The sequence below is a fragment of the Chiloscyllium punctatum genome, chromosome 39, assembly GCF_047496795.1.
Source record: "Chiloscyllium punctatum isolate Juve2018m chromosome 39, sChiPun1.3, whole genome shotgun sequence".
Classification (NCBI taxonomy): Eukaryota; Metazoa; Chordata; class Chondrichthyes; order Orectolobiformes; family Hemiscylliidae; genus Chiloscyllium; species Chiloscyllium punctatum.
Window position 1 is genome coordinate 36,932,079 of NC_092777.1, and position 14,292 is coordinate 36,946,370.

The 14,292-nt window shown below is 40.6% G+C and overlaps 1 protein-coding gene across 1 annotated transcript in view; it reads right to left on the reverse strand.

Moving 5' to 3' along the window:
- LOC140463958 (SEC14-like protein 1) overlaps nt 1-11,431 on the reverse strand; it is a 51,377-nt gene extending 39,946 nt beyond the window's left edge. The window contains exons 1-2 of the mRNA XM_072558465.1: nt 11,013-11,431; nt 10,701-10,786 (exon numbers count right to left, since the gene is read on the reverse strand). Of these exons, the coding sequence (XP_072414566.1) occupies nt 10,701-10,763 (63 nt within the window). The 5' untranslated portion in view covers nt 10,764-10,786; nt 11,013-11,431. The remainder of the gene's footprint in view (nt 1-10,700; nt 10,787-11,012) is intronic.
- Between the last annotated feature and the right edge of the window lie 2,861 nt (nt 11,432-14,292).

The following is a 14,292-nucleotide window of genomic DNA, read 5'->3' on the forward strand; positions in this document are numbered from 1 at the left end:
AGGAATTAGAAGCAAAACAGCAAACAAAATCAGGAAGCAAGCTAACTCTATGCATGCTAGATAATTTTAAAAATTCATTTATGGGATGTAGGCATCGCTGGCCGGCCAGTATTTATTGCCCGTCCCTTGTTGCCCTTGGGAAGGTGGTGGTGGTGAGATGACTTCTTGAACTGCTGCAGTCCACATGCTGTGGGTTGACTCAATGTCCTTGGTGAGGGAATTGCAGGATTGTGACCCAGTGACAATGAAGGCACGGCAATAAATTTCCAAGTCAGGGTGGTGAGTGACTTAGAGGGGAACTTGCGGGTGTGCATTCCCATGTATCTACTGCCTTTATCCTTCTAGATGGAAATAGTTATGGGTTTTGAAGCTGCTGTCTAAGGATCTTTGGTGAACTTCTGCAGTGCATTTTGGAGATAGGACATACTGCTACTAATGAGTGTCAGTGATGAAGGCAATAAGTACTTGTAGTGTGGTGCCAAACAAGCAGGCTGCATTGTTCTGGATGGGGTCAAGCTTGAGTGCTGTTGAACCTGCACCGATCCAAGCAAGAGGGGAGCATTCCATCGCACTCCTGACTTGCAGGTGATGGACAGGCTTTGGGGATTCAGGAGGAGAGTGACTCATCACAGTATTCCGAGCCTCTCACCTGCTTTTGTTTATGTGGTGAGTCATCGAGTTTCTGGTCAATGGTAACTCCAGGATTTTGATAGTGCTGGTAACACCACTAAATGGCAAGGGATGGTGGTTAGATTGGCTCTTATTGGTGATGGTCATAGCCTGGCATTTCTGTGCTGGAAATATTACTTGTCACTTGTCAGCCCAAGCCTGTACATTATCTAGATCTTGTTGCATTTGGAAAAATGAACTCCTTCAGTCATTGAGAAGCAGCAAATGGTGCTAAACCCCCATTGTACAATAATCAGTGAACATCCTCACTTCCGACCTTATGACGAAAGGAAGGTCATTGATGAAGCAGGTTGGGCCCAGGACACTACCCTGAGGAACTCCTGCAGAGATGTCCTGGAGCCGAGATGACTGATCTTTAACCACCATAACCATCTTCCTATGTGCCAAGTACGATTCCAACCAGCGGAGAGATTCCCCCTAGATACTTATTAATTCCAGTTTTGCTAGGCTTCCGTAATGCTGTCATTCTCACTTTGCCTTTGGAATTCAGCTCTTTTGTCCATGTTTTAACAAATGCTGAAATGAAGTCAGCAGCTGAACGGCCCTCGCAGAACACAAACTGGCTGTCACTGAGCAGGTTACTTCTGGGCAGATCTTGCTTTATGGCACTATTGATGTCACCTTTCAACACTTTACTGATGACGCTTGTGATGACCACAATGGTCTGTTAAACAAACCCACCACTTATTACGATACAGCTTAGAAGTCAGAATGCAGATATATAAATAAACACCACAGAAGTCATCACATGAAGAGGACAGAGGGTTGAGAAAAGGAAAGCTGTTCTTTCAAACGTGTTAAGTGCTCTGAAGCTACTCTTTAAAAAGTTTCCCCAAGACTTTCATCTCCATATACAAGATTTTGCAGAGTGAAAAAAATAATTAATTACTGTGTCATCCGGATTCCAATGCAAATGTATAGACACTATATACAATCAACAGACATTTAATATAATGAAGGGCTTCTGTCTGAAACATCGATTCTCTTGCTCCTCAGATGCTGCCTAACCTGCTGGGCGTTTCCAGCACCATACTCTTGACTCTAATCTTCAGCATCTGCAGAACTCACTTTCACCTATTTAATATAATTAGACCACCATTTAGCCATATAGCATAATACAGGTACACAATCCTTTATCCAAAATCCAAAAAGCTCTGAAATCCAAAGTTTCTCTTGTGAAGTTTTTTTCTCCGTAACAAAGTTATCTGGTGTGCAGTTAACCCAACTCCACACCCACTCAACCCACGTCACTCAGATGTGATGTGGCGGCATGGCCCAGCACTGGCAAGCATCAATTCTGTCTCAGTGCTCATAGTACTCACAGGTTCATCTGCTGTTTGGTAATATTGTTTTTATTTCACTGTGAAACGGTCACTTATTCTGAAATCTGAAAAATTCAGAATTCCGAAAACCAGGTGGCCTCAAGGGTTTCGGATAAAGGACTGCATACCTGTACAACAGGAACAAAGACAGGTTACTATAAAAAGCAACGCAGCATCCAGACAGATTGAGTTTTGCTATCTCTGGCCACTTCCATTAAACAAAGTTGCAACACCATTGTTATGTCTGTAAAATAAGACTAAATTGCAAAACTTGGCAAGAAAAATACAGAAAAAAATCTGGAATTAGGTGACAAAGTTTAACTTAGGTGGAGGAGCAAATGGGCATTACAAAACCAAAGGCATATTATATATCCTGCCCAACTTTTCTTTTATTGTGTATAATATGTACCAATTCACTCTGGCCATTTCACCGCTTTGACATCTTTCTTTGGACATCTTTAACTAAGAATATGATTTATTCAATATGCCTTTAGAATCTGGTAGCAGATCAACACCAAACCAAACTGCATTTGTATTTATTTGACCTGGATAGCATGGTTTTGTTTTATAACTTTAAAATTTTAAAAAATGTCCAACTGCTCCAGAACACCCTGACTTTTCAGTTTGTTAACTGTCTCAGAAATTGCAGCTATGTGCTTCTGACCTCATTTCCTTGTGATTATACAACAGATGTGACGAGGCACACTGTTAGCATGCATGACACAAGATAACTGGTGTGTGAAACTTCTAAAATTTAGAAAGGTAGTGTGAAAAATAAACTAACAAATGGCTCTGAGAAAAGAATAAATTAATTGGACTTGTATTTCTTTTGAAACTTTTCAATATTGAAACAGAGGAAAATAGATGATTTACAAAATTCTTCTTTTCAATTATGCAGCAAAATAATCTGATGCATCAAAATTGGGCCAACTCAATTAGGAATCAAGATTGCAAAATTGACATCACATCCTTGCAATGTTTCTCCTCAGTAAATTCTACCTGACCAGGATTTCTATAATATTCCCCAAAAAGCAAAAAGGCACTTGTCTAGGTAGGTTCAATTAAGAAACTGCAAATGTTATACCCATGATGTAATCACACCCCCCCCCCCCCCGCCACCCCAATAAAAGGTTGAAACATCTTTTTGAAGTCAGAATATTGCAAACAAGTAATACATTTGCCAAGTTTTTCAAGAATTCAGATTAAAAGATTATTTCACAAAATTGTGTTCATGTTATATTTATACTGCAGCAAACAATTAAACTAGCTCTGCTTTCTTTTAGCATTTTTTCTTTCTTCCAGGTCATTTTACTAGAGTTGCTTTTGTAACAAAGGAGTGATTTATAAATTGTAAATCAGCCAACACAATTACTGGAAAAGACAAGCCACAGAAGCTGCTAAATTGCCTGGTTACAGTATTTATAAAACTTGCTTTTAGCTCACAAAAGCTGCTGACCACGACAAAGCAAGCATGTATGCTGCAATCAGCAATCCCATCGTGCATCAGAATACAGCTGAATAAAGTAAACAGCTGTCAGACAATATGTAACTATTTGTCAGCTGACAGTGCAGTCGTGGACACAGTGATAAAAATACACAGTCAATAACATTGGAAAAATATTTATCTTTAGTGGGTGTCAAAGCTAATCAGATTTTGTTGAATTTATTTTCAATAAGTCAACAGAACAAAACAATTTAACTTTTTGCAACAAAGCAACTCAGGCTTTCAGTAAGGCAAACCAATGTTATCATACAATCAAAAAGGGTTGGATTTTATTCACATAGTCATAGAAATGTACAGCACGGAAGCAGATCCTTCGATCCAACTCGTCCATGCTGACCAGATGTCCTAATCTATTCTAGTCCAATTTGCTAGCACTTGGGCCATATCCTACTAAATGCATCCTATCCACATACCCATCCAGATGCCTTTTAAATTTTGTAATTGTACCAGCCTCCACCACTTCCTCTGGCAGCTCATTCCATACATGCATCACCCTCTGTATGAAAAAGCTGCCCTCTTCGTCCCTTTTAAATTTTTCCTCTCTCACCCCAAACCTATGCCCTCTAGCTCTGGATGCCACCCCCCACCCCTACCCCGCCCACCAAGAAAAGATTTTATTTACCCTATCCATACCCCAAATGATTTTATAAACCTCTAAGCTCACCCCTCAGCCTTCTGATGCTCCAGGGAAAACAGCCCCAGCATATTCAGCCTCTCCCTATAGCTCAAATTCTCCAACCTTGGCAACACCCTTGTAAATCTTTTCTGAAAGCATTCAAGTTTCACAACATCCTTCCAACATGCAGTACTGGTTTGGCTTGGTAGGCATACAAACATCTCTGAAGAGGCTGCTTAATGAGATAGCTGAAAACATACCACAATCTTACTAATATTAAAACAATGAACTATGTATGAAAAGATGGAGTTAACTTATTCTGAAACTCAATTAGGCATGCTTATAAAATTAAAATCTGTTGCTATTTTCTTTTGGATAATGAACCATCCCTTTTGGAATGAAGCCATAATAATAGGATATTCCCATTATCTGAGAGAATTCTAAACCTTCCTCCATCACATTTATAATAATTTGCAGCATTTCCCTTTTGGCCTGAAGCACAAAACCTTTTCTGAGATACAATTCCATAAGCTCTAAGTTGTTCTAATCAGCCCCAACAGTAACTAGCAACAAGCTATTTCCATATAAATGGCATCATACTTGAGCATATCCCAATATTGCAATAGCTCTTCCAACAAATTTTACAAATAAGCAATGAAAAGTTGATAGCAGTTCTGTGCTTGACAGGAAACAGAGGCCAATTTAAAAACCTATAGTGTCACTTCAGATTAGATCCAGTCACAGAGAACATCTCAGTTTCTCACCATATATGATCATTGAGCAGTGGAACTGGAGGTGAAGCAGTGGCAGAAAATTAGAACATTCCCAGTTCAATACTCATTCTTTGTTACAACATGCCAGGTGACCTGCAAACTCTTCAGAAATATGCACCCTTTTAACTGAGATCACGACTGCAATGGTATTAAGTGATAATTATGATAATCATGTAATCTTATGATAAATATGCATACACAAGAAAGAACAGCTTCCAAATAAATTGTACCTCAACAGAAGGTGATCCCTTCGGGCATAACATGAAGGATGCACAAAAAGCAAGCACCAGATGACAGTTAGAGTTGGCTGATTAGTTTCAATGTGGGTTCAGATTGCTAAAAACTGTTATTGCCTTCAACGTAGATATTGCAAATTCAGACCATTGAACAGTTATTTGTTTCATATCTAAAATCAAAACCCTACAATACTACATACAATTAAACAAAACCCCAAAAAAGAACTATCTATCCTATTTTTGTCAACCTACTGCCATTTAGTCATGATTTGGAGATGCCGGTGTTGGACTGGGGTGTACAAAGTTAAAAATCACACAACACCAGGTTATAGTCCAACAGGTTTAATTGGAAGCTAGTGTGCTTCCAATTAAACCTGTTGGACTATAACCTGGTGTTGTGTGATTTTTAACTTTCTACTGCCATTTAGCAATGCATAATTTATTTTTAAAAAGTTGTACTATGCTACTTTAGGTCAGTTCTACTCTTCAACACTGATCACAACTCTAAAGATATTCAACTCAACTCAAATTGTGTTTTCACAATATTTTGAGCTAAGCTCTACTTAATTTCATATAGTTCTTGCAACACTTGCTGTAAATTCAAATTACTCAAAAACAACAATTCTGCTACAAACGACTCATGGTCTTCATGCTTAAATTAAAATTCCCAGCACATGTATTTATCGGTGTATCAGAAGTCTGGCTTCTGCATAACTGCAACATTACAGTGCTTACTAACCATGTAGCAGAATCAGAATTCACTGTCTTTTGAACCACTTAAGAGATGTCAGTAACTCTACATTGCCAAATCATCTACCTCATGAATGAATCTGCATAGTCCTATTTCATGACAATGTATCTCGCCCAACATTCCCCAAAGCAATTCTGTTCAAGATATGTTAACATCTCAATTGTGAAAATTTAATGCATTCTTAAGATTCAAAAAGTTCAAAATGATATGTCAATCTTTAAACACCTTTTAAATAGCCAAGGCTTGAATTTGATGACAAGCAGATTCTGATGGCATTAGAGTCAAATCAGTTAAACCTGCATGAGGACATTAGGATCCAGACTGACTGTGGCCCTCCTGTTGGAATGCATCTCGAGGGGAAGGTAATGTTTAGCTGTCTTGGAGGCATCATGAACAACGTTCCAACCTCAGGGTTAGTTTGAAATGGTTGCACTTCCTGTGCCAGGGAGTTAAGCTTAAAAATAGTACAATGCTATGATGACAATTTCTGTGCTTCTTGCAAATAGGAGCTTTTCTGTTTTTTAAAAATGTTCAATTATCCTCCTCAGGATTTCAAAACGCACAGATCTAAGATGATTCACAAGATCCTCAGGGGAAAAAAAAATTTTGCACACAACATGAAAACTGCCAGGAATAATTTCTCTTGGCAACCTACCATTCACACAATGCTGAATATATGGCCCAAACATAGATTATTCAAACAGCAAACTTGAAGAAAGACCTTATTTTACCTCATTTATATACAATTTATTTGTATTCCGCAAACAAAAGAAAGTACTGTATTTACGTAGCACCTTTCACTACCTCAAGATAAAGTCAGAGATGTTCAGCACAGAAACAGACCCTATAGTTCAACTTGTCCATGCTGACCAGATGTCCTAAATTAATCTAATCCTATTTGCCAGCACTTGGGCCATAACCCTCTAAACCTTTCCTATTCATATTCCCATCCAGATACCTTTTCAATATTGTAACTGTACCAGCCTCTACCACTTCCTCTGGCAGTTCATTCCACGTACGCACCACCATCTGCGTGAAACCGTTGCCCCTTAGGTCCCTTTTACTTCTTTCCCCTCTCACCCTAAACCTATGCCCTCTAGTTCTGGACTCCCCTACTCCAGGGGAAAGACCTTGTCTATTTACCCTGTCCATACCCCTCATGATTTTATAAATCTCTAAGGTCATCCCTCAGCCTCCGACACTCCATGGAAAACAGCCCAGCCTATTCAGCCTCCCATTATTGCTCAAATCTTCTAACCTTGGCAACATCCTTGTAAAACTTTTCTGAAGACTTTCAAATTTCATAACAACCTTTCTAGAGGAGGGAGACCAGAATTACATACAATATTCTAAAAATGGTCTAACCAATGTCCCGTACAGCCGCAATATGACCTCCCAACTCCAATACTTGATGCCCTGACCAATAAAAGGATGCATACCAAACACCTTCTTCACTATCCTATCTACCTGCGGCTCTACTTTCAAGGAGCTATAAACCTGTACTCCAAGGTCTCTTTGTTCAACAACACTCCCCAGGACCTTACCATTTAAGTGTATAATTCCTGCCCCAATTTGCCTTTCCAAAATGCAATGCCTCACATTTATCTAAATTGAACTCCGTATGCCACTCCTCGGCCCATTGATCAAGATCCCGGTGTATTCTGAAGTACCCTTCTTCACTGTTCACTCCACCTCCAATTTTCAAATCATCTGCAAACTTACTAACTACATCTCTTATGCTCACAATGAAATCATTCATATAAATGACAAAAAGCAGTGGACCCAGCACTGATCCTGTGGCACACCACTGGACACAGGCCTCCAGTCTGAAAGGCAACTCTCCACCTCAGAGGCAGTGAATTACCATTAAATTGTTATCATGGGTGTGTTGTCACAAAAACAAACATGTAACCACATTTACTGGACTAACCATCTGGAAATGAGAATACCACTCAGACAGTGGGGACACAGTACAGTGTAGTTCTGTGTACCTTCTGGCCCCAGGAAAGACCAGAAAGTCTTGCTTCGCATCTAGTTTATATATATTAGCATGTGGTCAATGAGTAACAAATAAAAAAAACGAACAGTGAAACCCGTTTATGAACTCTTTGTGCTGACGTAGATTAGACAATAAATGAATTTTTTGAAGAAAAATCCATTCAGACCAACCACAAAAAGATACAAAAATATATTCAGTTACCATGCAAATGCACGTCAAAAGCAACAGGCCAGTGTCTCTCAGCCAGTCTCATGACCAGCAAGTGATATTACTAGCTGCCATTATGTACAACTTCTGTTTTGCAAGAGGAAGTATATTTTGTATTAAGAATAATCTCACTGCGTGATCATCAGCAGAAATTGTGCAGTCAAAACTGCACCCTATCCAATCTTGGTCACTATGTATTCAAGATCAGAAAATTATTTTTCAAACAAAATTTTAAAAATTATTATAAAGAAAAGTCACCTACATAAAGTTATATTCTAAAGTAAAGCATAGTGAACCATTCTTAAGTATTAAACTGTATTTTCTCTCAATTTGCTACAGAAAATTTGCTACAGGGCAGCACGGTGGCACAGTGGTTAGCACTGCTGCCTCACAGCGACAGAGACCTGGGTTCAATTCCGGCCTCAGGCAACTGACTGTGTGGAGTTTGCACATTCTCCCCGTGCCTGCGTGGGTTTCCTCCGGGTACTCCGGTTTCCTCCCACAGTCCAAAAATGTGCAGGTTAGGTGAATTGGCCATGCTAAATTGCCCGTAATGTTAGGTGAAGGGGTAAATGTAGGGGAGTGGGTATGGGTGGGTTGCGCTTCGGTGGGTCGGTGTGGACTTGTTGGGCCGAAGGGCCTGTTTCCGCACTGTAAGTAATCTAATCTAAAAAAAAATTCATATATTTCCATACAAGACAACATAAAAATATAAAGATGCTTCTTAACACAAATCTACCGATTTTGTGACCATAACAGTAGAACACTGCACTTTACAAAACCTGAAACAATTATTGATCAACTGAATAATATTGCAAATAGTGAAATTAAAAAGTGTTAACAGTAGAAATATATTTAAAATCTAAAATGATTAAGTATGTGTTCCTTAGGGGCTTAAGACAACTGCACTGAAAGATAATGATTATTCAATGCAAAATCTTGTTACTTCAGGCAGCCAAAATTAGAACAGAGTTAAACTAACACTTCCTTGTTGCCATGTGATGCAACTAAAAAGAAAAAATAAGTGACGACTTAATTTCTGCAAAATAAATGCCAAAATAGATTCTAGATTAGAGTGGTGCTGGAAAAGCACAGCAGTTCAGGTAGCATCCAAGTAGCAGGAAAATCAACGTTTTGGGCAAAAGCCCTTCATCAGGAATAGAGCCTCTATTCCTGATGTAGGGCTTTTGCCTGAAATGCCGATTTTCCTGCTCCTCTGGTGCTGCCTGAACTGCTGTGCTTTTCCAGCACCACTCTAATCTAGAATCTGATTTCCAGCATCTGCAATCCTTGTTTTTAGCTAAGTGCCAAAACATCAAAAATCTATTAGAACATATTTGTCTTCTTAGATTTTAATTCCCAAATTGGTTAAGAAATACCAATCAACTGCAATCAACATATGACTTCTGTAAAAAAACTGAATTATTCCAACTGTTAGTTACATTCAATGCGCAATTTACATAAATATTACTTGTGATCAATGACCCTATTATTTTGTTGTAATCATTGGTTTATGCTGAATATGGAAAGTGGATTATTTTTCTTCTCAGCATTAAAATTTCAATAATTGAAACATTTGGAAGACAGAATCCCTTTCCGTCAACAAAGCTGCCCATTCCATTTCAGATTCCTCCTCTTAATCAGCATTCATTCCTGAACACCATCTGTGAAATTCCTTGACATGTTTTCTAGCTTAAAGCAGCTCTATAAATTCAAGCTGTCAACTAAGTAGCTTACTAAATTTTCACATTTGGAAACTGGATCTTATGTTAATATATATATTCTAACTTTAAGAGTATTTATTGCGATAAATTGTAACTTGGAATTTGTAACTTTCACCCTCAAACCTTTATTAAAATAAATTGTTGGCTTATTTAGATTGTCATTTTAGATTGTTTGAACCACATTTTGGCCCAAAGGATTACTGTTGCGAATATAGTCAGATTATAACCTAAAATCAGAAGAGCATATGAAACCAGTGATTAACCACAGCTCAGAAATTATACTACAATGTGCAAAGATAATGGAAAAAGCTATCAATAGTAAGCAGGTGCGATATTATCTTCTCACTTTTGGTATAAAACGCTCAGTATAACCAGTGCAGCACATTTTGCAGTTCTGCATTGGATTTCTCCACTAGTCTGCAATTAAGATTTCATTTCATGTGCATGCATAGCCAGGTTCGAGGTGGGATTAAACTATTTCAAAATGTTAAAGTCACAACATTGAGGCCCCATGAAAAAGTGGAGCTGGACACCATTTTCCAACAAAAAAATTAAATATTCTAAGTCATACAATCAAGGTGTTTTTGTACAAGTAAACAGCGCAGTTCCTTGGCCGTGAAACAGAATAACACAAATGTGTTTGTTACAGGAGTTTTACGTCCAAATATACGGGTGAATGCATTTTTAAGAGTGAAGAGTTTAAATTTTAAAAAGTACACTTAATCCGAACTTCTTCGGGGGACGTTTTATATTATTTAATGATCGAATGCAAGGATCAATTTTATCTAACTTAAACATGCGAGGGTGAAATTACACTCTTACGTTCGAGTTTCTAAAAAGCCCAAGGTGCGACCCGAAAATAAACACAATCCACTTACTGTCATAACAAGTTCAAAGGGATGTTTGTAAACCCTGACGGGCGACTGGTATTTCTGGACCATGTCTGCGTTTGCATCAAAGGCACCTAAAACAAACAGGAGATGGGAGGAGAGACACAGACATCTGGTTAAGAAACTGCAAGGGCTCGTTTCCTGTGCTGCCGATCAAAACAAAAACAAAAACAAAACCAAAAAGCAAGTCCGCGCTCGCGCGGCTGGAAATACCAGGAGTTAGAAAGTCAGAGCGGAACGAGTTGAGCGCCTGGGAGTCTGAGGAGGGGACGGGCTGGGTTTGGGAATTGATCCTTTTACCTGTGTCCGCTCCAAAGTTATCAGAAACTCGGGGACCTCACAGGCCCTGGGCCGATGGCGGAGGAGGAGGAGGAGGACACCGCCGCCTCCCCGGCTCGACAGGGAACCGCTCTCACTCGATCCCAGCGAGGCCTCCGCTTCTGCAAAGCCCCGGCTCTCGGTAAACAGCGGACCCCCTCCTCTACCCTCTCCTCTCTCTCGGCCTCCGTCACGCAGCGACACCGAGGCCTCCACACCGGATCAACAACCCCCCCACACAGGCCCGGCCCGGGAACGACCCAGCCGCTTCCGATCGTCCGCCGACTCTGACAAGATCCCGCTCCGGGATCGCTGTCCCTTTCTCTATCTCTCTCCGGCTGGAAGTGACTGACGGACGGCTCCGGCTCCGCCCCCGGACTCGGTCCCCGGCCGGCAAGGGGCCGAGCTCACTGCGCCTGCGCACCGCCCCCGCCGGTGTGTGACGTCCAATGAGGGATTTACGTCAGAGCCAGCGCCAGAGAAGGAGGATCAAAAATAAACAGCTGTTACTCACTGTTTGGGAAACAAATATTATCCTGACTGGGCAATAAACAATACTCACCGCCTGGGGAATAAATAATACTCACTGCCTGGGAAACAAGTATTACCCTGACTGGGCAATAAACAATACTCACCGCCTGGGGAATAAATAATACTCACTGCCTGGGAAACAAATATTACCCTGACTGGGCAATAACAATACTCACCGCCTGGGGAATAAATAATACTCACTGCCTGGGAAACAAGTATTACCCTGACTGGGCAATAAACAATACTCACCGCCTGGGGAATAAATAATACTCACTGCCTGGGAAACAAATATTACCCTGACTGGGCAATAACAATACTCACCGCCTGGGGAATAAATAATACTCACTGCCTGGGAAACAAGTATTACCCTGACTGGGCAATAAACAATACTCACCGCCTGGGGAATAAATAATACTCACTGCCTGGGAAACAAATATTACCCTGACTGGGCAATAACAATACTCACCGCCTGGGGAATAAATAATACTCACTGCCTGGGAAACAAATATTACCCTGACTGGGCAATAACAATACTCACCGCCTGGGGAATAAATAATACTCACTGCCTGGGAAACAAATATTACCCTGACTGGGCAATAACAATACTCACCGCCTGGGGAATAAATAATACTCACTGCCTGGGAAACAAGTATTACCCTGACTGGGCAATAAACAATACTCACCGCCTGGGGAATAAATAATACTCACTGCCTGGGAAACAAATATTACCCTGACTGGGCAATAACAATACTCACCGCCTGGGGAATAAATAATACTCACTGCCTGGGAAACAAGTATTACCCTGACTGGGCAATAAACAATACTCACCGCCTGGGGAATAAATAATACTCACTGCCTGGGAAACAAGTATTACCCTGACTGGGCAATAAACAATACTCACCGCCTGGGGAATAAATAATACTCACTGCCTGGGAAACAAGTATTACCCTGACTGGGCAATAAACAATACTCACCGCCTGGGGAATAAATAATACTCACTGCCTGGGAAACAAGTATTACCCTGACTGGGCAATAAACAATACTCACCGCCTGGGGAATAAATAATACTCACTGCCTGGGAAACAAATATTACCCTGACTGGGCAATAACAATACTCACCGCCTGGGGAATAAATAATACTCACTGCCTGGGAAACAAGTATTACCCTGACTGGGCAATAAACAATACTCACCGCCTGGGGAATAAATAATACTCACTGCCTGGGAAACAAATATTACCCTGACTGGGCAATAACAATACTCACCGCCTGGGGAATAAATAATACTCACTGCCTGGGAAACAAGTATTACCCTGACTGGGCAATAAACAATACTCACCGCCTGGGGAATAAATAATACTCACTGCCTGGGAAACAAGTATTACCCTGACTGGGCAATAAACAATACTCACCGCCTGGGGAATAAATAATACTCACTGCCTGGGAAACAAGTATTACCCTGACTGGGCAATAAACAATACTCACCGCCTGGGGAATAAATAATACTCACTGCCTGGGAAACAAGTATTACCCTGACTGGGCAATAAACAATACTCACCGCCTGGGGAATAAATAATACTCACTGCCTGGGAAACAAATATTACCCTGACTGGGCAATAACAATACTCACCGCCTGGGGAATAAATAATACTCACTGCCTGGGAAACAAGTATTACCCTGACTGGGCAATAAACAATACTCACCGCCTGGGGAATAAATAATACTCACTGCCTGGGAAACAAGTATTACTCTGACTGGGCAATAACAATACTCACCGCCTGGGGAATAACCAATACTCACTGCCTGGGAAACAAATATTACCCTGACTGGGCAATAACAATACTCACCGCCTGGGGAATAAATAATACTCACTGCCTGGGAAACAAGTATTACCCTGACTGGGCAATAAACAATACTCACCGCCTGGGGAATAAATAATACTCACTGCCTGGGAAACAAGTATTACTCTGACTGGGCAATAACAATACTCACCGCCTGGGGAATAACCAATACTCACTGCCTGGGAAACAAATATTACCCTGACTGGGCAATAACAATACTCACCGCCTGGGGAATAAATAATAGACACTGCCTGGGAAACAAGTATTACCCTGACTGGGCAATAAACAATACTCACTGCCTGGGGAATAAATAATACTCACTGCCTGGGAAATAAGTATTACTCTGACTGGGCAATAACAATACTCACCGCCTGGGGAATAACTAATACTCACTGCCTGGGAAACAAATATTACTCTGACTGGGCAATAACAATACTCACCGCCTGGGGAATAAATAATAGACACTGCCTGGGAAACAAGTATTACCCTGACTGGGCAATAAACAATACTCACTGCCTGGGGAATAAATAATACTCACTGCCTGGGAAACAAGTATTACTCTGACTGGGCAATAACAATACTCACCGCCTGGGGAATAACTAATACTCACTGCCTGGGAAACAAATATTACCCTGACTGGGCAATAACAATACTCACCGCCTGGGGAATAAATAATAGTCACTGCCTGGGAAACAAGTATTACCCTGACTGGGCAATAAACAATACTCACCGCCTGGGGAATAAATAATACTCACTGCCTGGGAAACAAGTATTACTCTGACTGGGCAATAACAATACTCACCGCCTGGGGAATAAATAATACTCACTGCCTGGGAAACAAGTATTACCCTGACTGGGCAATAAACAATACTCACTGCCTGGGGAATAAATA